We start from the raw sequence: 23,459 nt of genomic DNA, 5'->3' as shown, positions 1-23,459 counted from the left end.
CTGCTAGCTAGGGATGATGGGAGTTGTAGTTCAACAACAGCTGGAGACACAGGTTTGGGGAACCCTGCTCTAGAGGATCAGGTTTGTAGCTGGCAGGTGTTTCAGGATCCATCCCCATCATTAGAAATGCAAATAACCTTTGTGGCACAGAGCTTAACGTGGTATCTCAAGTATGATCCTGGGGACTTTCACCTAAGAGTTTTTTGTAGAGTCTGCTGTTTATGCTCACAAATTATTTATAGCATCTACTCTTCAAAATGATGTCCATATTATTTTCCCATTTAATCCAGATTTACAGTTAAGTAAAACAAAAACGTAAATCTGGATGTCGAGGTAGAACTATGGAATAACATTTGATTGAAGACCATAGTGTGTGGAAACTGAAAAAAAACTTGCTTGCTGGAGCAGCAACAAGTCCACAAAAACTGCTGGGTGGAAGAGTTCCCTATCTTCATGTAGACAACTTGCCTTCAGTAACCCCTGTTCTTGTCTGCCAGTGTGATAACTCTGATCCATTGTACCATAGCTGTCAACCTTTCCTTTTTTTGTGGGAAATTCCCTTATTCCAGCGCCATTTCCTGCTGCTATCCCGGATTGTTAGATATCCCGTAGACTGTCCCCGGGACATGTGAGGATGCTGATCCCTTATTTTCAAATCTGAAAGTTGACAGCTATGCATTGTACATGTGTGACTGCATTTTGAAGAAGGTCCGGAGACGTCGGTTACAGGACAGAGTAAGATACCCAAACACTGGGATTTGGTTCTTCTTCACATTCATTGGCTCCTGATCCATTTCCAGGCCCAATTCAAAGTTCTGATTTGAACTACATGGTTGAGTTCTCTGTATCTAAATGATCATCTCTTTCCATTTGTACCTGCCCACATCCAGGCTCATGCAGCAGGATGGGCAGCCAGGTACACTTGTCCTGGGCCTTGGAGGGTTAAGCCAGCGAATAGGTCTCACTAGGGGCCTGCCAGATTTACGCTGTCATGCAAAGAATGCCCTGGGCTTCCAACAGACAAGTACTTAATGGATGAAACAGCCATGGGAGAAATGGCCATGCCTGTCCATATGCACTGCAAGTCTTCAATAGTAAAATCGGGACCTGCATTACCGCATACTAGTGTGTCGCATCAGATCAGACTGGCTGCCGCTGCCACAGTGGCACATCTCATGGGCTGTGTGTTGGAGCCACATGTCTAGTGCCAGCGTTATCTTGTGTTAGCAGGGCTTCGGTAACAATGAAACATGTAGAAATAGTTTTGCAAGCATAGTTGATAAGTGCACAATCCTTGAAAGATCAGTGTAGAGTGCAAAAAGTTTTCGAACTTTTGTTTTTTCCAATTTCCCAGGTTTATCTGAGCTACCCTGACATCTTATGTAACTGTAGTGGCTGTATTTTTGTTTGAGTTTATATCTTTATTTTAACAAGGCTCCTCCCCCGGGCCTCAGACAAGAACAATATTTGTTCTTCTAAATGGATATTATACTATTAAAAACCTCAGTGGTAACAATCAATCGTTTTCATCAAGTGGTTTTGAACGAAACAAAAATGTTTAGATTGCATTATGCAAATCATATTAGGCTGCAGTTCAGAATACACAGTCACTTAGAAGTAAATTTTATTTGAAATCAGTGGGACATCCCATTGAGCAAAGTGTCATTAAGGTTAAGCTGTTAGTTAAATGAATTTGTTTGAAATGCGCACAATAAATTTTTCTAAAAATGGAAGAGCTTTTTTCAATTGTGATTTCACCTAGCCTAGGTCATCTTGATTCTGAAAATAGATATAAAACCCGTTGTACAGGTGAGTGCTTAGACATGACTAAGAGTATCAGTTTGCAAAGTAAGAGTAGTTTGAAGGCTTTAAAAAAAAATATCTATCACAAATCATTTGTTTGGTTCTGGATAGTTGCCATCCCCAAAACCCAAATGACAGATTTTGGTGTGGGTTTTGAGATGATTGTTTACCACAGTGCCTTCCTCCCTTGAATGTTTTGAGTAGCCCACTGGGTAGCTACTGTTTGGAAAGTAATGGGTCACAGTAGGAGGCGAAAGGGGGACGGGTTCCAGAAGCATTTAGTGTTTAATGGGGCTACTGCTGTAGTGAAGCAGTGTGCAGAAATAATTCTGATTAGACTTGGTCAATCAAGCTACAGAATCAGACCTGTCCTCCTCCTATTCATGTCTAAAGAACGGAAAACTGTCATTGTTCAGAATAAAATCTTAGAACTTTCCTTCAAAATACAGTTTTCAATTCATTTGTATATGAAGCAGGTTGTGAGAGGATGTAGAGAGAAGAAAACAGAGGGACAATTAGACTACAACAAGTCATGATAACATCAGCCAGAGCAAAACCCTAAAGATTAATGTAGATTTCAGTGGGAGTTTTAAGTATTTACACTACTTAATGATTTCCATTCAAACTAGTTAAATCAATGCATGTTTATTTTGGGCTAGATTATCACCTTAGAAATTTTGCAGGTGTTGTACTAATATTAACTTCATGGCATGCTTAATTTATAGTATACATATCATTTAGCTATTGAACAGGCAGGTGCTGTTAAAAGATATTGACACGTATTTGCCTATTGAAATGGGTAAATGAAGTCGTAACAAAAAATAAAATGAAATGAAAACTTAAGAATAATTATTACAAAAATAAACTTTGTGTTTAAAATATATAATGTTACCTACCAAGGCCTAGGACTAGTGATAACACACATCTAGAATAGCTTTGGTTAAGACACTCTCACTCTCAGCTTTGTTAAGTGTGAGAGGTCATGAGACTGCACTTAGTGTTAGGCTTCTTTGACAATATGCTTTGAAGTAGATTATGTTACATGGTGATAGTACTTTTGTGAAGTTTCTGAACAGGTCTTTAGGGAAACTAAGTGGGCATCAAAGGAGCATTTCTTATTGTTTTGAGCATGCAAAACAGCAAGGGAAACATTTTTAGTTGAATTTTTCTAGAGCCACATTGTGTGCTTGTCAGCAAAGAGATATATTGTATTTATAGATATCATATTTTTCCGCAGGGGGAAGTTTGAAAGGCATCATTGTTCTTGACTAATTGTGTCAAGGCAATTGCTTGAAAAGTAAATGAGGATAAAGTGATAAATCTGGTGTATCAGCCTTGTGCATAATGTGGTAATCTATTCTAACCAGTCCTGACTTTCAGAACATTTTTCTTTTCCTGAGTTGAAAGACTTCTTTGTCAGCATAAAGAGATTGTTTCTGTGGAGTTACCATGTTTATCTGATCAGAACTGAGTACTACTAGTCTGATTATCAAATGCTGTGGCAGATAGCTAGGTCAAAATCATATCAGAGCATTGAAATAAAAAGTCAAAGAACAGTAAATATAAGGGCATATGCAGGGTAGAGGCAAGACCTTAAGGGAATCCTGGTACTTAACTCTTATAACTCCGAGAACCAGGAGTTATAGTAATGCTACTTTCTGCAACAAATGTCTGCTATTAAATATAATAGAACCATATTCTGAATAAGTAGGAGGTTCAAGCAACTAAGCAGATTTTCTTGCTTTTAAATAAATACAGGGAAGTATTTAACCCCTATTGTATAGCTACAAAGCCCTTGCTGATTGCACAGTGAAGCTTGGGAGGTCCAAAAGGATGTGATTGGCTCTTTAAAGGCAGCTCTCTCTTTTTGGTACCTCTTTAGCAGTAGCAGAATTCAGCAGCACAGGGATTTATTAGCAGGATTGCTCTGAGAGGAAGACTTCTTAATCAAAGTTTTAACTTCTGTATCCTGGAGATGAAAAGCAGAACAAAAGTGCATTCATAAGGTACCATATAGAATTATTTTGAAGGTATTACTGATACATCTGGTTAATACTAAGTAGTTAACAAAATTTTGTTTTGCACCAGTTCATCAGTTTTTCTAACTGTGTTGAAATAGATGTTTTAGAAATGTGAAGACGAAACTAAATTGGATCTAATTAATTCAGTGCTTTACTGGGGGTTGAAATTGGCACCTTTATATTACATGAAGTTCATATAAAGGTATGGACATGCTATCTTTATAAATTCCAAAAGCAAATGAAAAACAATTCTGGACCACCAAAGTTCATTAGCAAAGTTCCTGTTCTCTTCTATGCAGAAAGAAACTTACTTTGTATGTTGGAATATCTATTTAAGTTCTAATATTGGCTGATGAGAAAAGGAAAAGTTTCTTTCAATATTGATTTTTGTATTTTTGTTCATATCTCATTCACTTGACTTTCTAAATATATTTTACACAGGCAATTATTTTCCTTCCAGTTACACATTTACCAACATTTAACATATCTGAAATTTCATTGAATTTTATACCTAATGCAAATCTTCATAACATATTTTAATTAATATACTATTTTCATGCACTAGAAAGCACAAAACTCAGTTGTGGTTTTGTTGTTACAGCTTCATTAAACCAGAAGCAAGTATGTCAACATTTTCTGTTTACTCTTGTTCCACTGTTGACTTGTAACATTATTTGTATAATACATTCTTATTTACAACTGCTCATGTTTTGAACTATACTATTATTTGAAAAAACCTATCAGAATTTTTAATTTTATGTTAAGCTGATGTACTTGCAGTAGATAATCATGTTTTGTGCAGACTGTTTTCTTTGTGCAAGATTGATGGGACATAGTTACATTACGAGCCCTTCTTATGCTATAGAACCCCAAAGCTGAAAATGAACGTGCCTGCTCTTAAACAAAAGTGAAATCACTGAGAAATCTGCTTGTAACAAATGTGTTGTATCCAAATCATATGAACAGTAGACTAATTAAAATAAATAGTTCATACTAGCTTGCTAAGGCTCCATTTCTAACCACGTGTATTCTAGTGTGAGTACCATTGAATTCAGTGGGGTTCACACCTAGGTAAGTGGAGTTAGGATTGCTGCTTAACTTTATGTCTAACAAAGTTAATAAAGTCCATTGATTTAAGTGGGTCTACTCTATGTATGATTTAGTACAGTACAGTAGTACCTCAGGTTAAGTACTTAATTCGTTCCGGAGGTCCTTTCTTAACCTGAAACTGTTCTTAACCTTAAGCACCACTTTAGCTAATGGGGCCTCCTGCTGCCGCCGCACCGCTGGAGCACAATTTCTGTTCTTATCCTGAAGTAAAGTTCTTAACCTGAAGCACTATTTCTGGGTTAGCAGAGTCTGTAACCTGAAGCGTATGTAACCTGAAGCGTATGTAACCCGAGGTAGCACTGTATAACCCATTGTATTTAAGACTAGCATACGATAAAAGCATGATATTTGGGATTAATAAATATTCATACATCAAGAACCACAATGTAATGTGGGTTTTGAGATTCGTATCTATCTCACAACAGCATTATATATTTTGTCTTGATAGATATAACCAAGCAGTTAAAATCTGAACAATTCAGCAATTTAAGCATTCCTTTTTACACTATTGACAGTAAGTGTTATATAAGTCTATGCAAAGTTGCTGTTGTCTGTGTGAGCATGTTTTTTTTTTTTTAAAAAAATGTGTACACCCAGAACAAATTAAATACATATCCAGAGGGTCCACTGTATTTAACTATGACTAATGATAGAGTACTAACCTACTGTATAATGGTGCCATACAGTTAACCCTCAGTTAACTTGTGCTAAATTCAGGGAAGGATAAAATACTTTGCTTTCTGGTGGCATCTTTTTCCCTATTCTGGTTTGTAACTGTATCATCTTCAACTTTTTAAGGCAGGGGTTCTCAAGCTTTTGCTCTCAATGCCCACCTAAGACAATGACGCTGCAGTCCCTTTTGGGGGGCAGGGTGGGAGTTTGAACTTATATAGCTTGCATAGTTTGAACTGGCAATGCCAAATGCAGTTCTGAGTCCACATAGTTTCTCTTTGTGATACAGTCATACCTTGGAAGTCAAACGGAATCCATTCCGGAAGTCCGTTTGACTTCCAGAATGTTTTAAAACCAAAGCACGGCTTCTGATTGGCTGCAGGAAGCTCCTGCAGCCAATTGGAAGCCATGGAAGCCCCGTCGGAGAGTCAGCTTCCAACAATAGTTCGCAAATCGGAACAGTTACTTCTGGGTTTGTGATGTTCGGGAGCCAAAACGTTTGAGAACTAAGCTGTTCGAAAACCAAGGTACAACTGTATTAGGTACTGTTTAATTAGCAGAATCCTCAGTCTAAAAATGTGTATTACTTACTTGAATAAGAGCACCATACTTGTAGCATGTGAAGGCATAGTGATAAAACAGAATGCTAAATCACAACCTGTTACCAGCATGCTGTCAACAGCAAAGGGATACATTTAATTGGAGTTGAGAACTTTTTTCAGCTTGAGGGCCACTTTCCAGATAACAGTGGAAAGAGGAAGAGGAAGAGGAAAAAACAAACATTTACTGCAAACATTAGAGCCTTCATAGCAGACGCTGGGAGCTATTGCCTCAGTACAGCAACTCCCAGCAAAATAGTATGTACGGTTTAAAATATACAATGAACAATATAAAAATTCATACTGTCCTTTTATTTCAGTTCCAATCATTTCTTGAAGACCAAGGGTTAAAAAAGAGGTCATCAAACTCAGACTGACTCATCAAAACCAAGCATTAAACAAAGGTAAAAACATTCTTATTTTGTCTAATTTCTGGGATGTAGGTTATTGAGAAATTCTTGGACATCTTGTAGGAGAAATTGAATGGCCTTTTCCTCCTTTTTTATTTAAGATTTGGAGGCATAAGACATTTTTTTGTTCAGAACTTTGTGACGTGGTTAGTGGTCCTATGTTTGTTGCTACTGGCAGTCGGCCCTGCCACTGGTGCACAAGGTATTTTTACAAAGCTGTGACTGGCTTTGCCTGAGTCCTGAGTCAAATCGCGCCTATTTGAAGTCAGGTTCGATTCAGTCAGGTTGAGATAGCACAGACTACTATGGTTGGTTTGGATGTTTCAGAGCAACTTGTGTCTGTCAGGTAGCAGGGCATTAGATTGGAAAGCATGTGGAAAGACCAAGACTTAACTGACCACCATCTGTGTCTTCTCATTTCACTCTGTTTTAGGAGATTGTGAAATGTGACTCCTGAATTGATTAAGAAAGAAGAATGCTCTTTCAACACATGTTTTTGATGCAGAGAGGTTCTTCTGCTCCTAGCATAACATTAATGGAATCTCTGTTGTATAAGATCTGTGGAAGCTGATGTTAACTTTTGCCAGCTAGAAATTGATAGTAGGGGAAGTGATATATGTAGTTTGGCAAATTGGGGTGGCTATGTGTCTTACTTTAGGGCAGCCTTCTGTTTGAAGGCATCCTCTTATTTCAAAGAACTGCTTGATTGTAATAAAACCTTTTTTGATACAACAGTTTTGTATCCAAAGTACACTGTTCATATTTTCTTCCCCCCAGGAACTGTGTGAGCTCCGTCTTCATTGGAAAGTTGTGCATTTGTTGGGTGATGAAGATGCAAAAATGCTATTTCTGATGTATCATTTTTGCACAAAAACAGGATGTGTAGGGAAATTGTGATATGGCTTTTGCAAGTTTTCATAAACTGCTCTCTGTTTTCAGTACTCCTTTGACAAGAAAATCAGCCAACTTATTTTGCAGACTAGATAAAGATGGTAATTTTATGTAAGCCTCTATCCATTAACTACAACATTACTAGGCATATCTTGCAAGTTACTGAGAACTCATAGCAACATGTTGAATTGGTAAATAATTCACATTTATCTGGTGTTTGCCCCTCTTCCCTTGTGCCTTTTATATGTACTAGGCACTGCTCTTGGAAAGAAACTGTTGCTTGGAAAGAAACTCGTTTAAAAATGTTTTATGTGGTTTTTATTTAAATAAAATATTTATACTGAAGACTTTATCCCCCTTGCCTGCTTTTCCATCTCTGAGGCTTAGGAAACAATGGAAGAATCTGATCATAGATTAAAATCCTTACCAGCACCAGCATCAAGAGAGTAATATGTTGATCATATTTAATTGATCATTCAGTTTGGGGGCTTGGAAGGAATTTCACCCCAGAAGAGATCTGTAGAAAAAATTGAGATCGTTTATTTTTACAGGGGATGATAAACCATTTGGGGTTTTTTAACCAATGTCTGTCTTGGTATTGTTCTGTGGAATAGTCCACCAGCTTTTTCTGTGTTTTCTGGTCCTCAACTGCTAGAGCCAGGGCCGGATTTAGGTTTGATGAGGCCGTAAGCTACTGAAGGTAATGGGGCCCTTTATATAGCAGGCACGGCCCATTACTTACATCACATGAGCCTACACAACACAAAACACTGTTGATGTATGTAGGTTTTATTCTATTTGATTTTTATCATATTTTGGAAATGTACATCCAGTTCTTTTTCCTTTAATTTTTTTGGGGGCCCCCAAGAGAGTGGGCCCTAAGCTATAGCTTGTTTAGCTTATACATAAATCCAGCACTGGCTAGAGCACATCAGCTAAGAAATCCACTGAGAAATAAGCAATCTGTTTATTTGCAGCAGGGCTACATCATATTTCACACAAATGGGAAAGGACTTAGTGTTGTAATTGTTTTGAGCCAATCCATATAGGGCTTTGGTTTAGTATGCAATCACATTAGATAAATGGTATTTTAAAGTGGCACTTTGGCATGAGATACTCAGGTCTCCAAGTGCTTTGTTTTTTACAAGCCTTGTTTAAATTAATTCATAGATCTGAAAGGCTATAGAAGAATATCCCTTAGGAAGAAAATCATGAAAATGAGAAGGACATTGTAAGGTTGGTGTAGGATATTGATAGCCAGCAATGATCATTTGCAATGGGAAGTCCTTCTTCGCATTTCCATCTTCCCAATCTTCTGGGATTTCCATCCCAGAGATATTTAATGTGGGGAGGAAGTTCAGTTATGATCCCAACTGTACCAAGATGAAGTTCATAAATATTATAAAATGGCAGAAGACTTAGAAGCTAACTGTTCAGGGCCCAGCTTCTTCACTTTGAACCTCAACTCTGTCTTCTCTTCCCCAAGACTTCTTATCTTTCTGCTCAGTGCAGCCTATCTCCTCCCAAACAGCAAGCAATGGATTACTGTTTGGGTTTGGTCTTGATCCCACCCCCTAGGATCAGCTGTAGCAGGCGAAAGTAGTTAGCTAACAAAAACATGCCTTAATTTTGGTAGGCAAAGGAATGTCATACAAAGATAGGCTACGGATCTACTCTCCATGCCAAGTAAAGGGAATAATTGGATTAGCTATTGAATAACAATAACAATAACAGTAATTTAGCATTTATACAACGCCCATCTGGCTGGGTTTCCACAGCCACTCTTGGGCGGCTTCCAACAAAATATTAAACAGAATAAAACCTCAAACATTAAAAACTTCCCTAAACAAGGCTGCCTTCAGATGTCTTCTAAAAGTCAAATAGTTGTTTATTTCCTTGATATCTGATGGGAGGGCATTCCACAGGGTAGGCGCCGCCACCAAGAAGGCCCTCTGAATGAAAGCCCATACTTCTATGGGTGAGTAGCTGATAAGTTACCATCTGAAGACATCTTGCTCCTACCCGCCCCCGCCCCCCCCATTTTTAGTTTTTACAGAGCTTACGTGCCAAAGACATGAGAAACAGTGAACATAATTAATCTGGATTTTAGAAAAAGCTTTTGATAGTGCACTATCCTTCTGATCAGCTTACATAAGCAAAAAAGACTAGTAGGATGGATTATGACAGAATGCAAAGGATATAGGATATTGGTTGAAATTGGAGGGAGAGAAATGGTTTTCCTTAAGCATCACTGTTTTTGACTACTGGGTTTATAAAGTGCCTGAACGTAATGCAATTTTTCAAGAGTTCTACTGATAGATTTGAAGTGGCTAAGACAATAGCAAGTATAAATCAACATGTGCCACACCATAAGATTATCTGAAAAGATTTATAGTTCTGCCATGTCTATCAGCTCTTGTAAAAAAAAAAATGCAAAGGATGACAAATCTTCAACAATCCAATCCAGAAACCATAATATGTTCTTGTTTATACAGCACACCTCACTTAAAGCATCAGTTGTTAAAGGACACAAATCTAAACTACATAGTATTATCATACCGTTATTTGTATATGGTTTCATGGTGTAGCCTTTAACCATTTCTTTGTGTGCCTTTATATGAGAAATAACCAACTCAATTAGAGCAAAACTAAGGGTGAATGTCGCCTACCGTTAGTCATGCTGTAAACATACTGTGTTGGCCATATATCTACATGGAGGGCAGTGAAACAAGTGATAGGAGTGGGCAGATTGTTTGTGGCTCTTAGCATGACATGGCCACTGCAGAACTTGCATGGGCTCATCAGTGAACTTATTTACTTCCACTATAGTAAGTTTATATGTCAAAAGAGGTTCATATACCCTATCAGATCAATCTATCAGCTCCAACAGGGATGATTCACTGGGGTTGATGGAAGTTGTCTTCCTCAGACGTACAGAAAGATCAGTTCGTAGCAGATCTTGATAACTGGTGAAAGCTAATACAAAAAGTGCTGAATCAATATCTTGTATGAGCTTGTGCCAGTCTGGTGTCCTCCAGATATTTTGTACTATTTTGTGCTAGGGCTGTCAGGAGTTGTAGTCAACATCTGGAGGGCAGCATGTTGTGGAAGGCTGCCCTAGATTGTTTCTAGGGGTCTCATAGTAGAAGAAACAGAGCTATGTTGGTAAAGATTAGAAACGGATATATACAGACCTTGGGATGTTTTTTGTAACATGTTCTTTTCCACCCTTAGGGTGCCTAATAGGGAGATGATGCATGAGAAGTTTATTGGTATTAAGGAGAGGGCACATGGCCTGTCATTTTTATTCACCTTGTTAAGTCAGGACCTGCTTAAATTGGATTCATGCTACATGCTTGCAAAAATCCAATTCAAATTGTTTGCACTGTGCTATTGTCAGGGTTTTTTTGGCAGCAAGTTAATTTTAGCAATCAATATGTTATGTTATGTTACTGCACACCTACATAAACAGGGAGATTAAGTGGTTTATTTTTAAATCTCAGGTTATCACTTGGAAAAAGAAATATGTCTTCAAAAGCTAAATTTTGGCAAATGTTTTTCATTTTATTTTAATGAGCAAAGAAGGCATGAACACTTATTGCTATTCACCATACTACTCTCTAATTGTTAGTTCCTTTATAAAAGAACAAAATGAATACTTCAGTAACCTTCGCAGTTGCAGTGTGGTGTAGAAGTTGTCCAGTATATGTAATATCTATTCTTCAAACAATGGGCTAGAGATTAAGCATTGCATCCAACTGTCATACTCAGAGTAGATGCACTGAAATCAATGGACTCAAGTTAGTAATGTTCATTGACTTCTATAGTTCTTTTCCTCCAAGGTTCCTCACCAACAGTCTAAAGGATCTCTAGTCCCTAGATTGGCTAGAGCTGCCATGTCAATGAGGCAGACTGCAGCAGAATCCTCTGGTGGTGGTGCCCCTACAAGCAACCTACCACGCCAGCCCCTGCCACCAAAGAAGCGAGGAGAAGTGGCAGCTTCTGGCGAGATCTTGCACAACTGTTTCAAAGTCTTGCTGCTGCCACTGCTTGTCTTCACTTTTCCTGTGGTGGGGGGAACACCTTGCCTGCCTCCAAAGATGCAAGGATGCAGGGAGAAGCACCTGCATCTTCCAGGTTCTAGCAAGATTTCACAAACCTCTTGCAATATGTTGCTGGAACCCAGAAACCTCATGACCCCAGTAAGAAAGGCTTCTGCCGAGGGGCAGATGGAGGCACAACACCTTCCTGTTTTGCCTCAGTTTGTGAGACCAGCACTGTAAATCATTACTTCCCATAAATGTCTGAAATAATTGCGGATAACAGAGTTCTATAGCAAATCTCATTCGAAGATACTGCCATGCACTTAAATTTAAAGCAGATACCAAGGGACTTGTGTTTTATTAATGTGTCATCTGAGTAAGGGGGGGGGAGCACATTATGTTTAGAGGATAATGAACATGATTGCACTTTGCGCCAGGGTAATGAAGTGTAGTACGTTGCATCTTATTTAAATAAGAAATGCTTTCATTGCTAGGTGAGAACTTTGCTTGCTAGCCTGGTCCAAAAGTAGGATAGGCCTTTCCTTTAGGTCTCAGTGCCTTAACACACAAACCTACCATGTTGTCTCCCAGTACAATAGCTCTTCACTGATTCTCTCATTTAAAAGTCCTATAACCTTTATTTTTCACTCCCTTTGGCATCTTTTGTTCTTTTGGGGAGCTATGACAACTGTTAACATGTACATGATTACACATGAAACAGGTCTACTCCTTTGAAATACTCCTATCTCTGGTAAATCCCATGAGTTGGCAAGAGCTATTCAGCCTTTTTCGCACACAGTGATTTGCTGCTGGTGCATATTGTGCTGCCAGCAGCAGATCCTAACACAAGGGCAAAGCTCATAAAGGATCAATTTGGCACAGTTAAGCAACCTCGCTGCTTCAGAGCTTTCTGATTTGTTGTGAAACACTTACTTTGCAATCTCATCCAAATTTGTTGGCTGCTGATCAAGCTCTTACTGATTATATAGTGGTGCCAAACAGACCCCAGTTTAGTCATAGCTTTGAATAAAATCAAAGTGATACATCTTACCCCGACTGTCAAAGTACATATGCTTGTGACGTTATATACCCTTACAGATTTTCCAAGAGTAAGCAGGTTCATATATTAACTTTACTCAGTAATGTCATTCGTCTGGCATTAACACCACTTTTCAATAGCTCGGTGTTTTGTTTTGTATTTTACATGGTCTAGTAATATTGCAAGGCTTTGTTGCTTCACTAGAATGTTGATGACTAGTAGCAGTTTCCAAAGCCTGCTGAATGAATGGATAGTGTAACGTCAGTGCTTGAATGACAAAAGAATGGATACTCAAATAGAAATGGTGCATAGTTTCCAAAATGATGGCAATTCATGTGGTTTCCTGGCTCTTACAACTTTGGAATGAATTATTTGCTGTTCAACTTTGTAAGAGGTGTGATACAGGAAACACATTTCAGCATTGAAATTATGAAATGCTCACATCCATTCATCTGTCAGTGAATTCAATAGATTGTGAAATATTATTAAAAGGAGTCAAACTAGTACAAATGTTTTGAAAGATGATAGGTTTTCTGGTGTCAAAACATCTATTGAAAATAAATATGGCTTTAAAGGTTTGAAAATATGCAAACGCTTAATGAGCTAGGTCTATTAAGAGATCCAGTTAATTGGCAGGATTTAATAAAAGCTATTTTAAAATGAAAGTTATTTGGCAGTCAAATACATCAATTTTGTCATCTACATACCTCAGTAAAAATAGTGATATTGATATGCAAGTTTCATCTTGTAAGAGTTACTATTGAATTGTGCATGGGACCTAGTTAAGAAATGAAACCTTTTGCTAAACAGTTAATCAGGTCGAAGGCTTCAATGGCTCTGGCTGGATAAAAGGTTTTATTATTCAGTTTAACCAGTGGGAAATAATAACTTAAAAGGAAACATTTACTTTGGCCTAGAAACCGTTTCATACCCTCACAAGTGTCCCAATTTCCCAGAGACAGTCCGGAATTACAGAAGCCATCCCGGCTTTTGATTTGGTCCCAGAATGTCCCTATTTCCTCCACTAGTGCCACTATCACTGAACTCGGGGTGCTTGCCAGTGCTTGTCCAAAGTGATGACAATGGTTGGAAATTGCAGAGTTTGGAGAAAATGAAGGATAAAGTGCGAGACTGGTTACATTACGCTCAGATTAAAGAAGTTTTCAAAAATGATAAAAAGTTAGGGTTCCAGGTGGAGAAATCGAAGTTAGAAACAGAATTGTTAGAACCAAAGACTAAGGTACTATCTAGAATGTATAACTTGCTGTTAAAATGGAATACACAAGACGAAATGGTTAAATCGGCTATGATAAAGTGGGCACAGGACATTGGGCATAACATTATGTTTGAGGACTGGGAAAGGTTGTGGACCACTGGGCTGAACTTCACCGCATGTAATGCTCTGAAGGAAAATGTAATGAAAATGACATATAGATGGTACATGACCCCAGTTAAACTTGCCAAAATATACCATTCGTCTGATAATAAATGCTGGAAATGTAAAGAAAATGAAGGAACATTCTTTCACCTCTGGTGGACATGCCCTAAGGTGAAGGCCTTCTGGGAAATGATATATAATGAACTGAAAAAGGTATTTAAATATACCTTCACTAAGAAACCAGAGGCCTTCCTTCTGGGTATTGTCGGCCAGAAGGTGCTAAAGAAGGACCAAACATTTTTTATGTATGCAACAACGGCAGCAAGGATACTCATTGCTAAAAACTGGAAAATTCAAGATCTACCCACACTGGAAGAGTGGCAGATGCAGCTGATGGACTATATGCAACTGGCCGAGATGACTGGCAGAATCCGAGACCTGGGAGAAGAGAGGATTGAGGAAGATTGGAAGAAATTTAAGATGTATTTACAAAAATATTGTAATTTGGTTGAATGTTAAGAAGGATGCTAGATTATAAAAAAAAATTGGCCACCACTAAATTAGACTTGAATTTGATGATAAGTGAGACTAAAGAAAATATAATATTTTTTTTTTGGAGAATTATATTTAAATGAGTGGATATAAGATCGTAAACAAGTTGATAATTTGCTTGGAAAAACCTTTTAATGATGTAAATGGGAGCGGGAGACGTGAGGGAGTCCAAAGAAATGATGAAACTATGTTGTGTTAGAAGTAAGATTGTTGATTATTTGTGTATTTGTATTCAAAAATCTTAATAAATATTTATAAAAAAAAACAAAAACAAAGTGATGACAATGGTGGCAGCGGGGGAACATCCCCCTGCCTCTCCATGGCTGCCACTTCTGGCCTTCTCCCTTGAGCAGCTGCTGGAGAGTGGGCAAGGAGAGGAGAGTCTGCAGCCACCGAGGTCTAGCCCTGTGTGAAGCACCAGGTTCTGAGGGGCAGGCAGATGGCTGAGCCTCCCTGGGCAGGAGGAAAGAGGGAGAGGAGCAGAATGCAAGGAGTCTTGATTGATATTTTTTCTAATGCTTTGTGTGTCCATGTCTAATTTTGCCCCTTTCTAAAAAGTATTTATTGGTGGGTGCTCTTCTTTATCTAAATCTGTGTGGGTAGTGCTGTGGGTTAAACCACAGAGCCTAGAACTTGCTGATCAGAAGGTCGGCGGTTCGAATCCCCATGACGGAGCGAGCTCCTGTTGCTTGGTCCCAGCTCCTGCCAACCTAGCAGTTTGAAATTACCAAAAAGTGCAAGTAGATAAATAGGTACCACTCCGGCAGGAAGGTAAATGGCATTTTCGTGCGCTGCTCTGGTTTCGCCAGAAGCGGCTTAGTCATGCTAGCCACATGACCCACAAAAAACTGTCTGTGGACAAACGTCGGCTCCCTCGGCCAGTAAAGTGAGTAAAGCTGCAACCCCAGAGTCATTCGCAACTGAACTTAACTATCAGGGGTCCTTTTCCTTTACTTTTTTTTTTAACCAAAGAATAAAATAAAATAAAATAAAATAAAATTGGGACTTAAGGGTTTTCTCACGATAGTGAAGGCATGTATGCACACCCTTCTTCAGATAGGAAATGCTGCCCCCCTCTCAAAAATAGGGGCCCAGGAGGGGTGTGTGAGAAATGTCCCTATTTTCATCTGAGGAATGCTGTTTTCACTCTTCTTTTTAGTAGTATGGATAAAGTATGTCTATTTCAGTCAAGTACTGCTTTTAGTCAAGTACTTTCCTTTGGGGAAGGCAGCACAGTGATTAACTGCACTTTCATCGTAGCCAAGAAAATCCTCAGATTGGAGGACTTCCGGGTTGACGCGATTGGTCTAATGGCGGATTCCCTCCGAGCTCCGGAGGGAATCGGCTCTGCTGAAGACGGGTCTTGCCGCGCCGGCGACGCGGGGACCCTTAGAAACCACAGGTGCTGATACCTGTGGACTTGGTGACTCAGTGGGCACCTTAAGCGCCCTCCTCGACAATCGAAGAGCCTTTTTAAAGGCTGCGGAGAGGGTACGAGGAATGGCGTGGTGCTGGGAGTAGACCGCTACTTCAGTGGAGTGAAGCCGCAAGCCATTACCGGAGAGCGTCAACTTTCTTCCCGACATTTGGACTGGAAATAAATACCCCGTGAGTAGAAGGAAATTTGGACTTTAAAAGAAATTTATACCTTTAATTTGGAACGAACGGGGGGATGTGCTAAAGGGAAGTCCGCACCCCCCTACATACAGACAATTTAAAGCAAGGAGCGAAAACCTAAGATCGGAATAAAAAATTTCGTGTCTTTTGGGACTGATAAGAGATTCCATTAATTTGTGAGAACAAGCTTTTATTTATTTTTAAGTTGCGCTGGAGGGAAGAGGTGAACTTTGAAAACTTTTGTGTACCCACCCCCCTGGACCCGGGAGCGTCCTGCATCAACCTAGCGTGAAAGAACAGGAGTTTGACAGCTGTTAATTGAGCTCTCAAACGGCTGGATCAAGATAAGAACTGCATTACTTTATATCTCTCTGATTTAAAGGTGTTACATTTAACTAGAAGTGGTTGGAAACAAAGTAAATAACAAGATATAAGACTGTTGGCAAAGAACTCTAACAATGGCAATCCCCCTAGGGGGAACCAGTGACACTACAATGGCTGCAGAAGGAAAATTACTAGCACAAATAGAAAGAGCCTTTTTTCTCGTGGGAACTTTACAAGAGCAAGCTATGGCTATGGACAAACAACTCACGACCTTGATCGCTAAAACAAGCAACCTTGCTGATGGAACTAAGGATCTGACTCTGAAAGATTCTGCAGCTGAAACAGAAAAGATATCTTTGGAGCTGGTGGAAAAGGAGGCTGGAGGGGGAAAAGTACAGATAAAAAATTTCGAACAGGACCTTTTGCAGTCAGGGAACAGAGAAGTTTTTTGGATTACAAACCATGAGAAGAAAAAAGCAAAGGAGGAAGCCATTGGACACTATGGAACATGGGAAGTTAAAAGAGTAAAGAAACATAACTGGGACTTCCTCCTCTTTTCTGGCTTGGATGACTTTGAAATTCGGGGACCCCTGGCAGAACCCTGGCAGCAAGCTTTTCCAATTAGGTTTGATTCGAGAAAAGATGAAGTGACTGTGACAGACATCCCTCGAGATCTGAAGACCAACAAAAAAGACTACCAACAGAACAGACAGAGAGAGACTGAAAGAGACTTAAAGGCCTCTGATGTGAGGAATCCGGGCTAGGAGTTTCATGGGAGGACAGTTATTTGGGAAGGGACAGATACCTGGGCAGGGAGGAAGGGGGAAAAACAGAATTCAAAAATTTTATGATTTTGGGGTATTATAATTTTGATTTATATTTCAATATAAAAAAGGGAAATTTATGGTATAAGAACCTTGATCGATCTTAGATAAAGGATCTAATGTATATAAGTGAATGGGACAATAAATTGGGCCTAACAGAAAGAATTAAGTCTAAACATAATAAGAATAGGGTTAAGGAGAGAAACAAGAACTTGCTGAATTAAATATGGAAATTGGGATGTATGGGGGGGGGGTGGGGGGAAGTCAGGGAAAGAGGGTTATGAAAGTAAGGATATGAAAATATTCATGTGGGGTTTTTTTGTTTGTTTGTTTTTTGTATGTGTTGTTATAAAATGTGAAAACCCAATAAAAATTTAATAAAAAAAAGAAAGAAAATCCTCAGATTGGCCCACTTGAACTTAAGGTTTTGGCAGGCCATCAGGCCCAGCAGACTGGCCAGCCAGGGGAATTCCCAGATAGCCCAGCAGCAACATGATCTCTGACCGCCCAGGGATGGCGGCTAGGAGCTCCTAGCATCATTGTGACAGCATGTGATTGCTAGGTCCTGCCCACATGTCAGATTTGCCCCATGAGTCTTATTCTGATAAGGATCTGGACCCATGAAATCAAAAAGGTTCACTGGCCCAGTACTAGGTATCTATCATGGCAGCAAAGTATCAGGAGTTCCATCTGCATAGCAGGGCTTCCACAAAATTCTACAGCCCCACCCCAACTGGCATATCATGAATAGGAGATTGCTCTCATAATGTGCAGAATATGTAACTTTATAATGCAGCTATTTATTCATTGTATAACAATATGTGTCAGAAGTTTGGTGACTTTATCTCGTGGCCAAGAATATGCTCAGTTCAGCCGGAGCTGCAGTCTTACCTTTTCCCATTTATGTCACTATTCATCCTGAATACGATGAACCAGAACAAAAATTGTGCTGACAAATCTACAGAGGTGTTTTAGTTAAATATGTTCTATCATGAACCACTGAGGTATTTTATGTTTATAGCAGATGACACTTAATAGCTACATACTGCAAGTTCAGCACTTGCATTCCCTTTGGCTCTAATATTGAAATCGTATGACAAAATACCCTGGTGTATGCTTCAGATTACACAATATTTCTATTCAGGTTGCTGCACTACCTGTCTTGAAAAAATGGATTATGTGAATAGAGACTAGTCAGTGAATATTAGGTTGGTTGGTTGTTGAATGTTACCAAGGCAATATTCAAAGCTTGCAAACATTCTGGGTTATTTATGTCCAAACTTCTGCAATATAAGTCAGTCTCAGTCGCTTATGCGTGATCATGGAATAATAACACAGACCAACCTTTTTGGGATTGTTGTAAGGAATACTGAGATAATGATATGGGTCACATGTCACTTTAATCTATAGTTAAGCTAAATGATGGTTTAAATGTGAACATGTAACATGCTGGTGCTTAGAGTTCAAATTGTGGGTTGTTCATTCAAAAACAATGAGTGCTTCATTCTTGCACACTGCTGAAATTGTTGACAGCTGCTACAGTGCTGCCAGGAGCTAAGCTGTCGTCTGTCATTTTGTTACATCTGCACCTAGGACTATAGTTTATTTCTTTCCAAACAAACCATGAGCTCAGGTTTGGACACAACACTTCAGCCAGACTGACAGGCTTAGCTTCTGGCACCATAGCAGGTACAGAGAGGAATGAAGTGCATGCTATTGCAGCAGCGTACAACAGCATACTTCACGTCTGCATTCAAACCATGCTTTAGTTTAACTATTGTTTAAAGTGATGTGCAAACAAGGAGAATGAATGTGAAGTGTGTCCAACGCTGAGCACACTACATTGTAATTATTATGTATCATGGGATGAGTTTAACGCAGAGAAGACCGATTGGAATTAATGAAAATGGCTAAATTAAGGCTATTAATTTCAGTATCCTTCTTGTTAAATCCAGGGAATGTTTCCTCTGCTGTTTCTGTGTGCAGAGAGTTAAAAGGATTTTTTGGTGGAGAAACAGGCTCTTTGAAGAGGCAGAAAATAATCGTCCAAGTTACTCTGCTTGAGAATTAAATACCGTGAATCACTATCCATATCTGGACAAGTGGGTCTTTTTGCTCTTTTCATTTCTGGAATTCTACGTGTATCAGCCAAGCCGTACTTCTTGGGTCAATTGGTTGAGTTCCAAATCTACAGTCTCATCCAGTCCTGATTGATCTACAGCTACTTTGTGGGCAGCAAGGCAGTAGAGAGGAGGCTAAAAAGATAAAAGCAAAAACCAAATTCTTTCAACGTAGCCTCTTTGGCCAACAGCAATTTTTCCTCTCCTTCAGTTTGTTTAAAATATAGGGGGTCAAAGGAATTAAAATGGATTTTTAAAGATTAAAAGGTTTTTAAGGTTAAAAGTCCTTAAAATAAGTTTTTTAAATGTGGAGATATAGCCAACAGGAAATCAGGGTGGCGGCTGCAAGGCTGTTAGGCTTCGTTAAAACTAATTTACGACTCTGACTTCACAAATTATATAGTGCAAATTCCTGAGGCTGTCGGAGCACATAAAACAACCTTGCCTTTGATAAGAAGAATTTTAAAAAGAATAAAAGAGAGGGGAAGAAGCCAGCAAAGCAAACCCCCGTCATGTACCAGTAATTGAAAGAGAATTTGGGGAGCTCTGATATGCATGTCTTACCTTGGTGCCATCTTTCAGTGTGTCAGTAAAATTTCATTCAATGCATCCATGATCTTGATACTTTACAAAAGTTTCAAAGGCTTAGTTCCAAAGATGCAGCTATATATATATGTAGGTGGTTACTTGAAATAGAGGCGACATCATTTTGTAAACTGTAGACGTGAAGCAACTGCTGCTGTTGTCATAGCAATTTTACCATGCACTTGTAAGCCCTTCATGTGGTTCCATTTCAGGTGGCCATCTGAATGACCTGGAAAATTAATGCAGATTTGATTATGGAGTGGCATCTTGTCTAAGGACCACTTTTCTTTCTTTCGTCACCTCTCCCCCCGCTTCACTGGAAAGGCACATAAGAAAAAGTCCTTATGAGCTCTGTTTGGACATTATATCAGTATGTGAAAGTGTATTCCTAAAATATGAGTCCATGCACACAGCCCTAAAAAAAAACACAGGCACCTCAATCACATGGAATGAACCCTCTGGGATCTTTCAAACCTTCTAATGAACACACACAGGTCAGGCACTCACTATCCTGTTTTTTCTACCCACCTTCCTTGCACACATCTGAAAAGACCTACTAAGTCAGTCCATTGTTAGGTCAGAAGGTGGGTGACTCACTGCTTGATCTGAGTGCCTTTTGAACATGTGACCTCCTTCTTGCAAAATATGTGGTCTGCAACTGAAATAGGGTTCTCCCTCTCCCCCCCCCCCGGCAATGGCAGCATTGGCTGTTGCTTCCACGCACTTGTACATGGAATGAAAAGGAGTTCCCGCACATATAACCCCAATGGTACAATTGTTACACATTATGGTTCACATCCTGATTTCTGGTGCACTGAATGTATGAATCAGCCATAATGCAAGGGTTGTAGTAGCCTGATTATGTGTTCCAAACCATTGCTAACAGTTGTTTGGTATTACTTCGTTTCCAGATTATACGACTTCACAAACCCCATTTCCAGAAATCTCCTGCTAATAAGAAAGGAAATTTGAGCTTGTTTTAATTCTACTGGGCATTTCCTAATACATATTGGAATGGAGTGGAGCAGCAGCATCTCTGAAAGCAGACTTTCCCTGGTTCTCTTTTTTTGCCAAATTATTACAGCATTGGATGTACCTCTTGATCGTAAGTATTAACACCTTTTTAGTCCAAAGAATGGTGTTGCGTGTCTTTATATTGTTGTAGAGCAGGGCTTTCCAACATGGCACCTTCCAAATGTTGCTGGAATACAGTATCATCCCTGACTGTGGCCATGTCTGCAGCAATGATAACTGGAGGCTCAACAGTATGGAAGGCATTACATTGGCCAGCTCTTTTACAGGGAAACAAACTGATAACCTAAATTCAGCTCATAAACTAGCAGCATGCTATTACATTATGGGAAAAAAACACACATTTGTATGTATATTTCACACTCCTCACCTCCTTTAGTTGTGGATAGTTCCAAGGCAGCCGTTCACAGTGTCATTTCCTTGTGAGAATTGAGTACTAGATGCTTAAAAGCAAACTAGGCATTAAGGTAACAGACTGGTCAAAAGCCCAGGACATTTGCATTTTGAACAGCAGCTTCACTTTTTATCTTTTATGCAAATGTTTTATTTGTTATGTCATAAAACTGTAAAATTATAAACAAAAAGTTACGTTTTTTTCCTACAGCATGAGTACATTTACAATAAACCTAAGCAGTATTGGTTTAGTCCTGCAATATTAAGGAAGGCTCTCACATTTAAATTAATATATTTGGTAATGGAAATAGCATAGCTAATAACATGTCCATGTTGTCGATGGAATAGCAGGTATCTTTGGCCATTTCAGACCCAGGACAATTTTTTAACTCAAATGTGAATTTGGGACCCATTTCTTATTTATTTATTTTTAGTGTATATTTGGATGGTGGTAGTGTTCCCGTTGCAACTCACCTTGGATTAGGCTGCAAGTGGGTCCTTATCCCCTATCTGAAGACTAGTGGAATAGATGCTGTTTGTATTTTTAAAATGCAGTCTTAAGTGCTTAGCTGCTCTTCCATCTGGACCTATGCACAAATTGATTTTTGCCCGCAGCATGAGTGCAATGCATTCCATTAATTCCATTTCCCTACCTCCTCAGAACCTTAGTATCAATAGGGCATGTTCTTTATAGGTCAGAGTAACAAGCATTGTTTGTACTTGAAAAGTCAACATTTGACAAGAGCCTCACACATTGGATTGTGTAAGATTCCACGCTTAATCTTGAAACATTTACTGTTTGAGTAACAATTGTTGAAAATACTTTTAGTGTCAGTGATCTGTATATTTTCCTCAATACCTTCTCTTTCTAAGATTTAACTTTTTCTTCTTACTAACAAATAATTTTTTTTAATTCATGATTACAATTCACCTGCTGAATCTGATGCGGGGGGAAAAAAAGCAAAACTCCTTGAAGAATGTAAGTTTTCTGCCCACTAACCTAGACAATAAAGTTTACACTGTGTGTGTGTGTATTCATATTTTTTTAATGAGTGTGGAATCCAAGTGACATGATTTTTGTACGTGGTGTTGTTTGCTGTTATTAATGTTGTCGTGTATAGATGATTGATGGAAAGCAGCATTGTGGAAATTATAGCCGGTAGCAACTTTGGAATGGGTTTCTTTTAAATGTTCAAATATTTATTTTTGGTGTCCAAAAGGATATGTGTGTTGTTTTTCCCCAAAAAAGGTCCAATGCCACCTTTCCCTTTCAATGATGTCCCAAGTTTCAGGAGTTACATTGATTGTGTCAGCTTCTGCTTGTAATCTGACCTAGTCAGTTTCACCATTTAGTTAGGACCAGGAGAAGTGACTGCAGTTAGAAAAATGGAACCAAGAGAAATGTTCCTGTTTACATTGCACCTCTTCTTCATTTTGTGGCTATTAAGTTGAGTCAACATTAAGCATAAAGCTGTTCCTATAGTTCCAGGTAAATCATCTATACACAGCCTGTGTGTTTGCTCATGTTTTCTCTTGCTGTTAGATTTACAAGCATGCACGACTAGAATTTGGTTTCTCCCAAACTCCATAGACACGGTTTCCCACAAGAATGCATCACATCACAATTCCTTTTTAAGAACAGCCTTTTTGATGTGGTTCACCCATCACTTGAAACTATTATTTCAACAGCCTGTGGTGCACCCCTGTTCAGCATATCATAAATGAAACAAGCCAGAGAATATCTTGCCATTATGTGCAAACCATTGTTTCTGATTTGTTTGTCTCCTAACATACCACGAAAATAAGTCAAGGACAAAGCTTGGATTATTGTTGTTTGTTAGGACAGAGTCAAACCCAGGAGTGCCATTTCACATATCAATGACAGACTAGCTTCTGGTTCATTTTCCCCTCAGCTCATAATGTAAAGAGGCATGGTTTCATCCCATTTTCATCACAATCGATGCTGTTTCCATTTCACTACGGTTCGGCTTCTGCTAAAATCTACATTATTCATCTCACTTTCTGGTGTTGGCTGAAACAAACGCT

The 23,459-nt window shown here is 39.0% G+C and overlaps 1 protein-coding gene and 1 long non-coding RNA gene across 17 annotated transcripts in view; one reads left to right on the top strand and one right to left on the bottom strand.

The window, feature by feature from the left end:
• Positions 1-23,459, top strand: part of NRCAM (neuronal cell adhesion molecule) — a 141,334-nt gene that overhangs the window by 42,282 nt on the left and 75,593 nt on the right. For all 16 annotated transcript variants that reach the window (XM_081877812.1, XM_081877820.1, XR_014160505.1 and 13 more), the window contains 2 exons: positions 6,526-6,609; positions 20,900-21,093. In XM_081877812.1, the coding sequence (XP_081733938.1) occupies positions 21,003-21,093 (91 nt within the window). In that variant the 5' untranslated portion in view covers positions 6,526-6,609; positions 20,900-21,002. Of the gene's footprint in view, positions 1-6,525; positions 6,610-20,899; positions 21,094-23,459 lie in introns of those variants that run through there.
• On the bottom strand, positions 7,017-10,645 carry LOC309351041. Its single transcript, XR_014160675.1, has 3 exons — positions 10,367-10,645; positions 7,940-8,023; positions 7,017-7,068 (listed from the first exon to the last, which is right to left on the bottom strand). It is a non-coding gene; the product is annotated as an uncharacterized lncRNA (long non-coding RNA).

The sequence above is a fragment of the Podarcis erhardii genome, assembly GCF_964252035.2.
Source record: "Podarcis erhardii genome assembly, chromosome: 10".
NCBI lineage: Eukaryota > Metazoa > Chordata > Lepidosauria > Squamata > Lacertidae > Podarcis > Podarcis erhardii.
The sequence above is the reverse complement of the archived record's forward strand: the minus strand, read 5'-3'. Positions and strand labels throughout refer to the sequence as shown.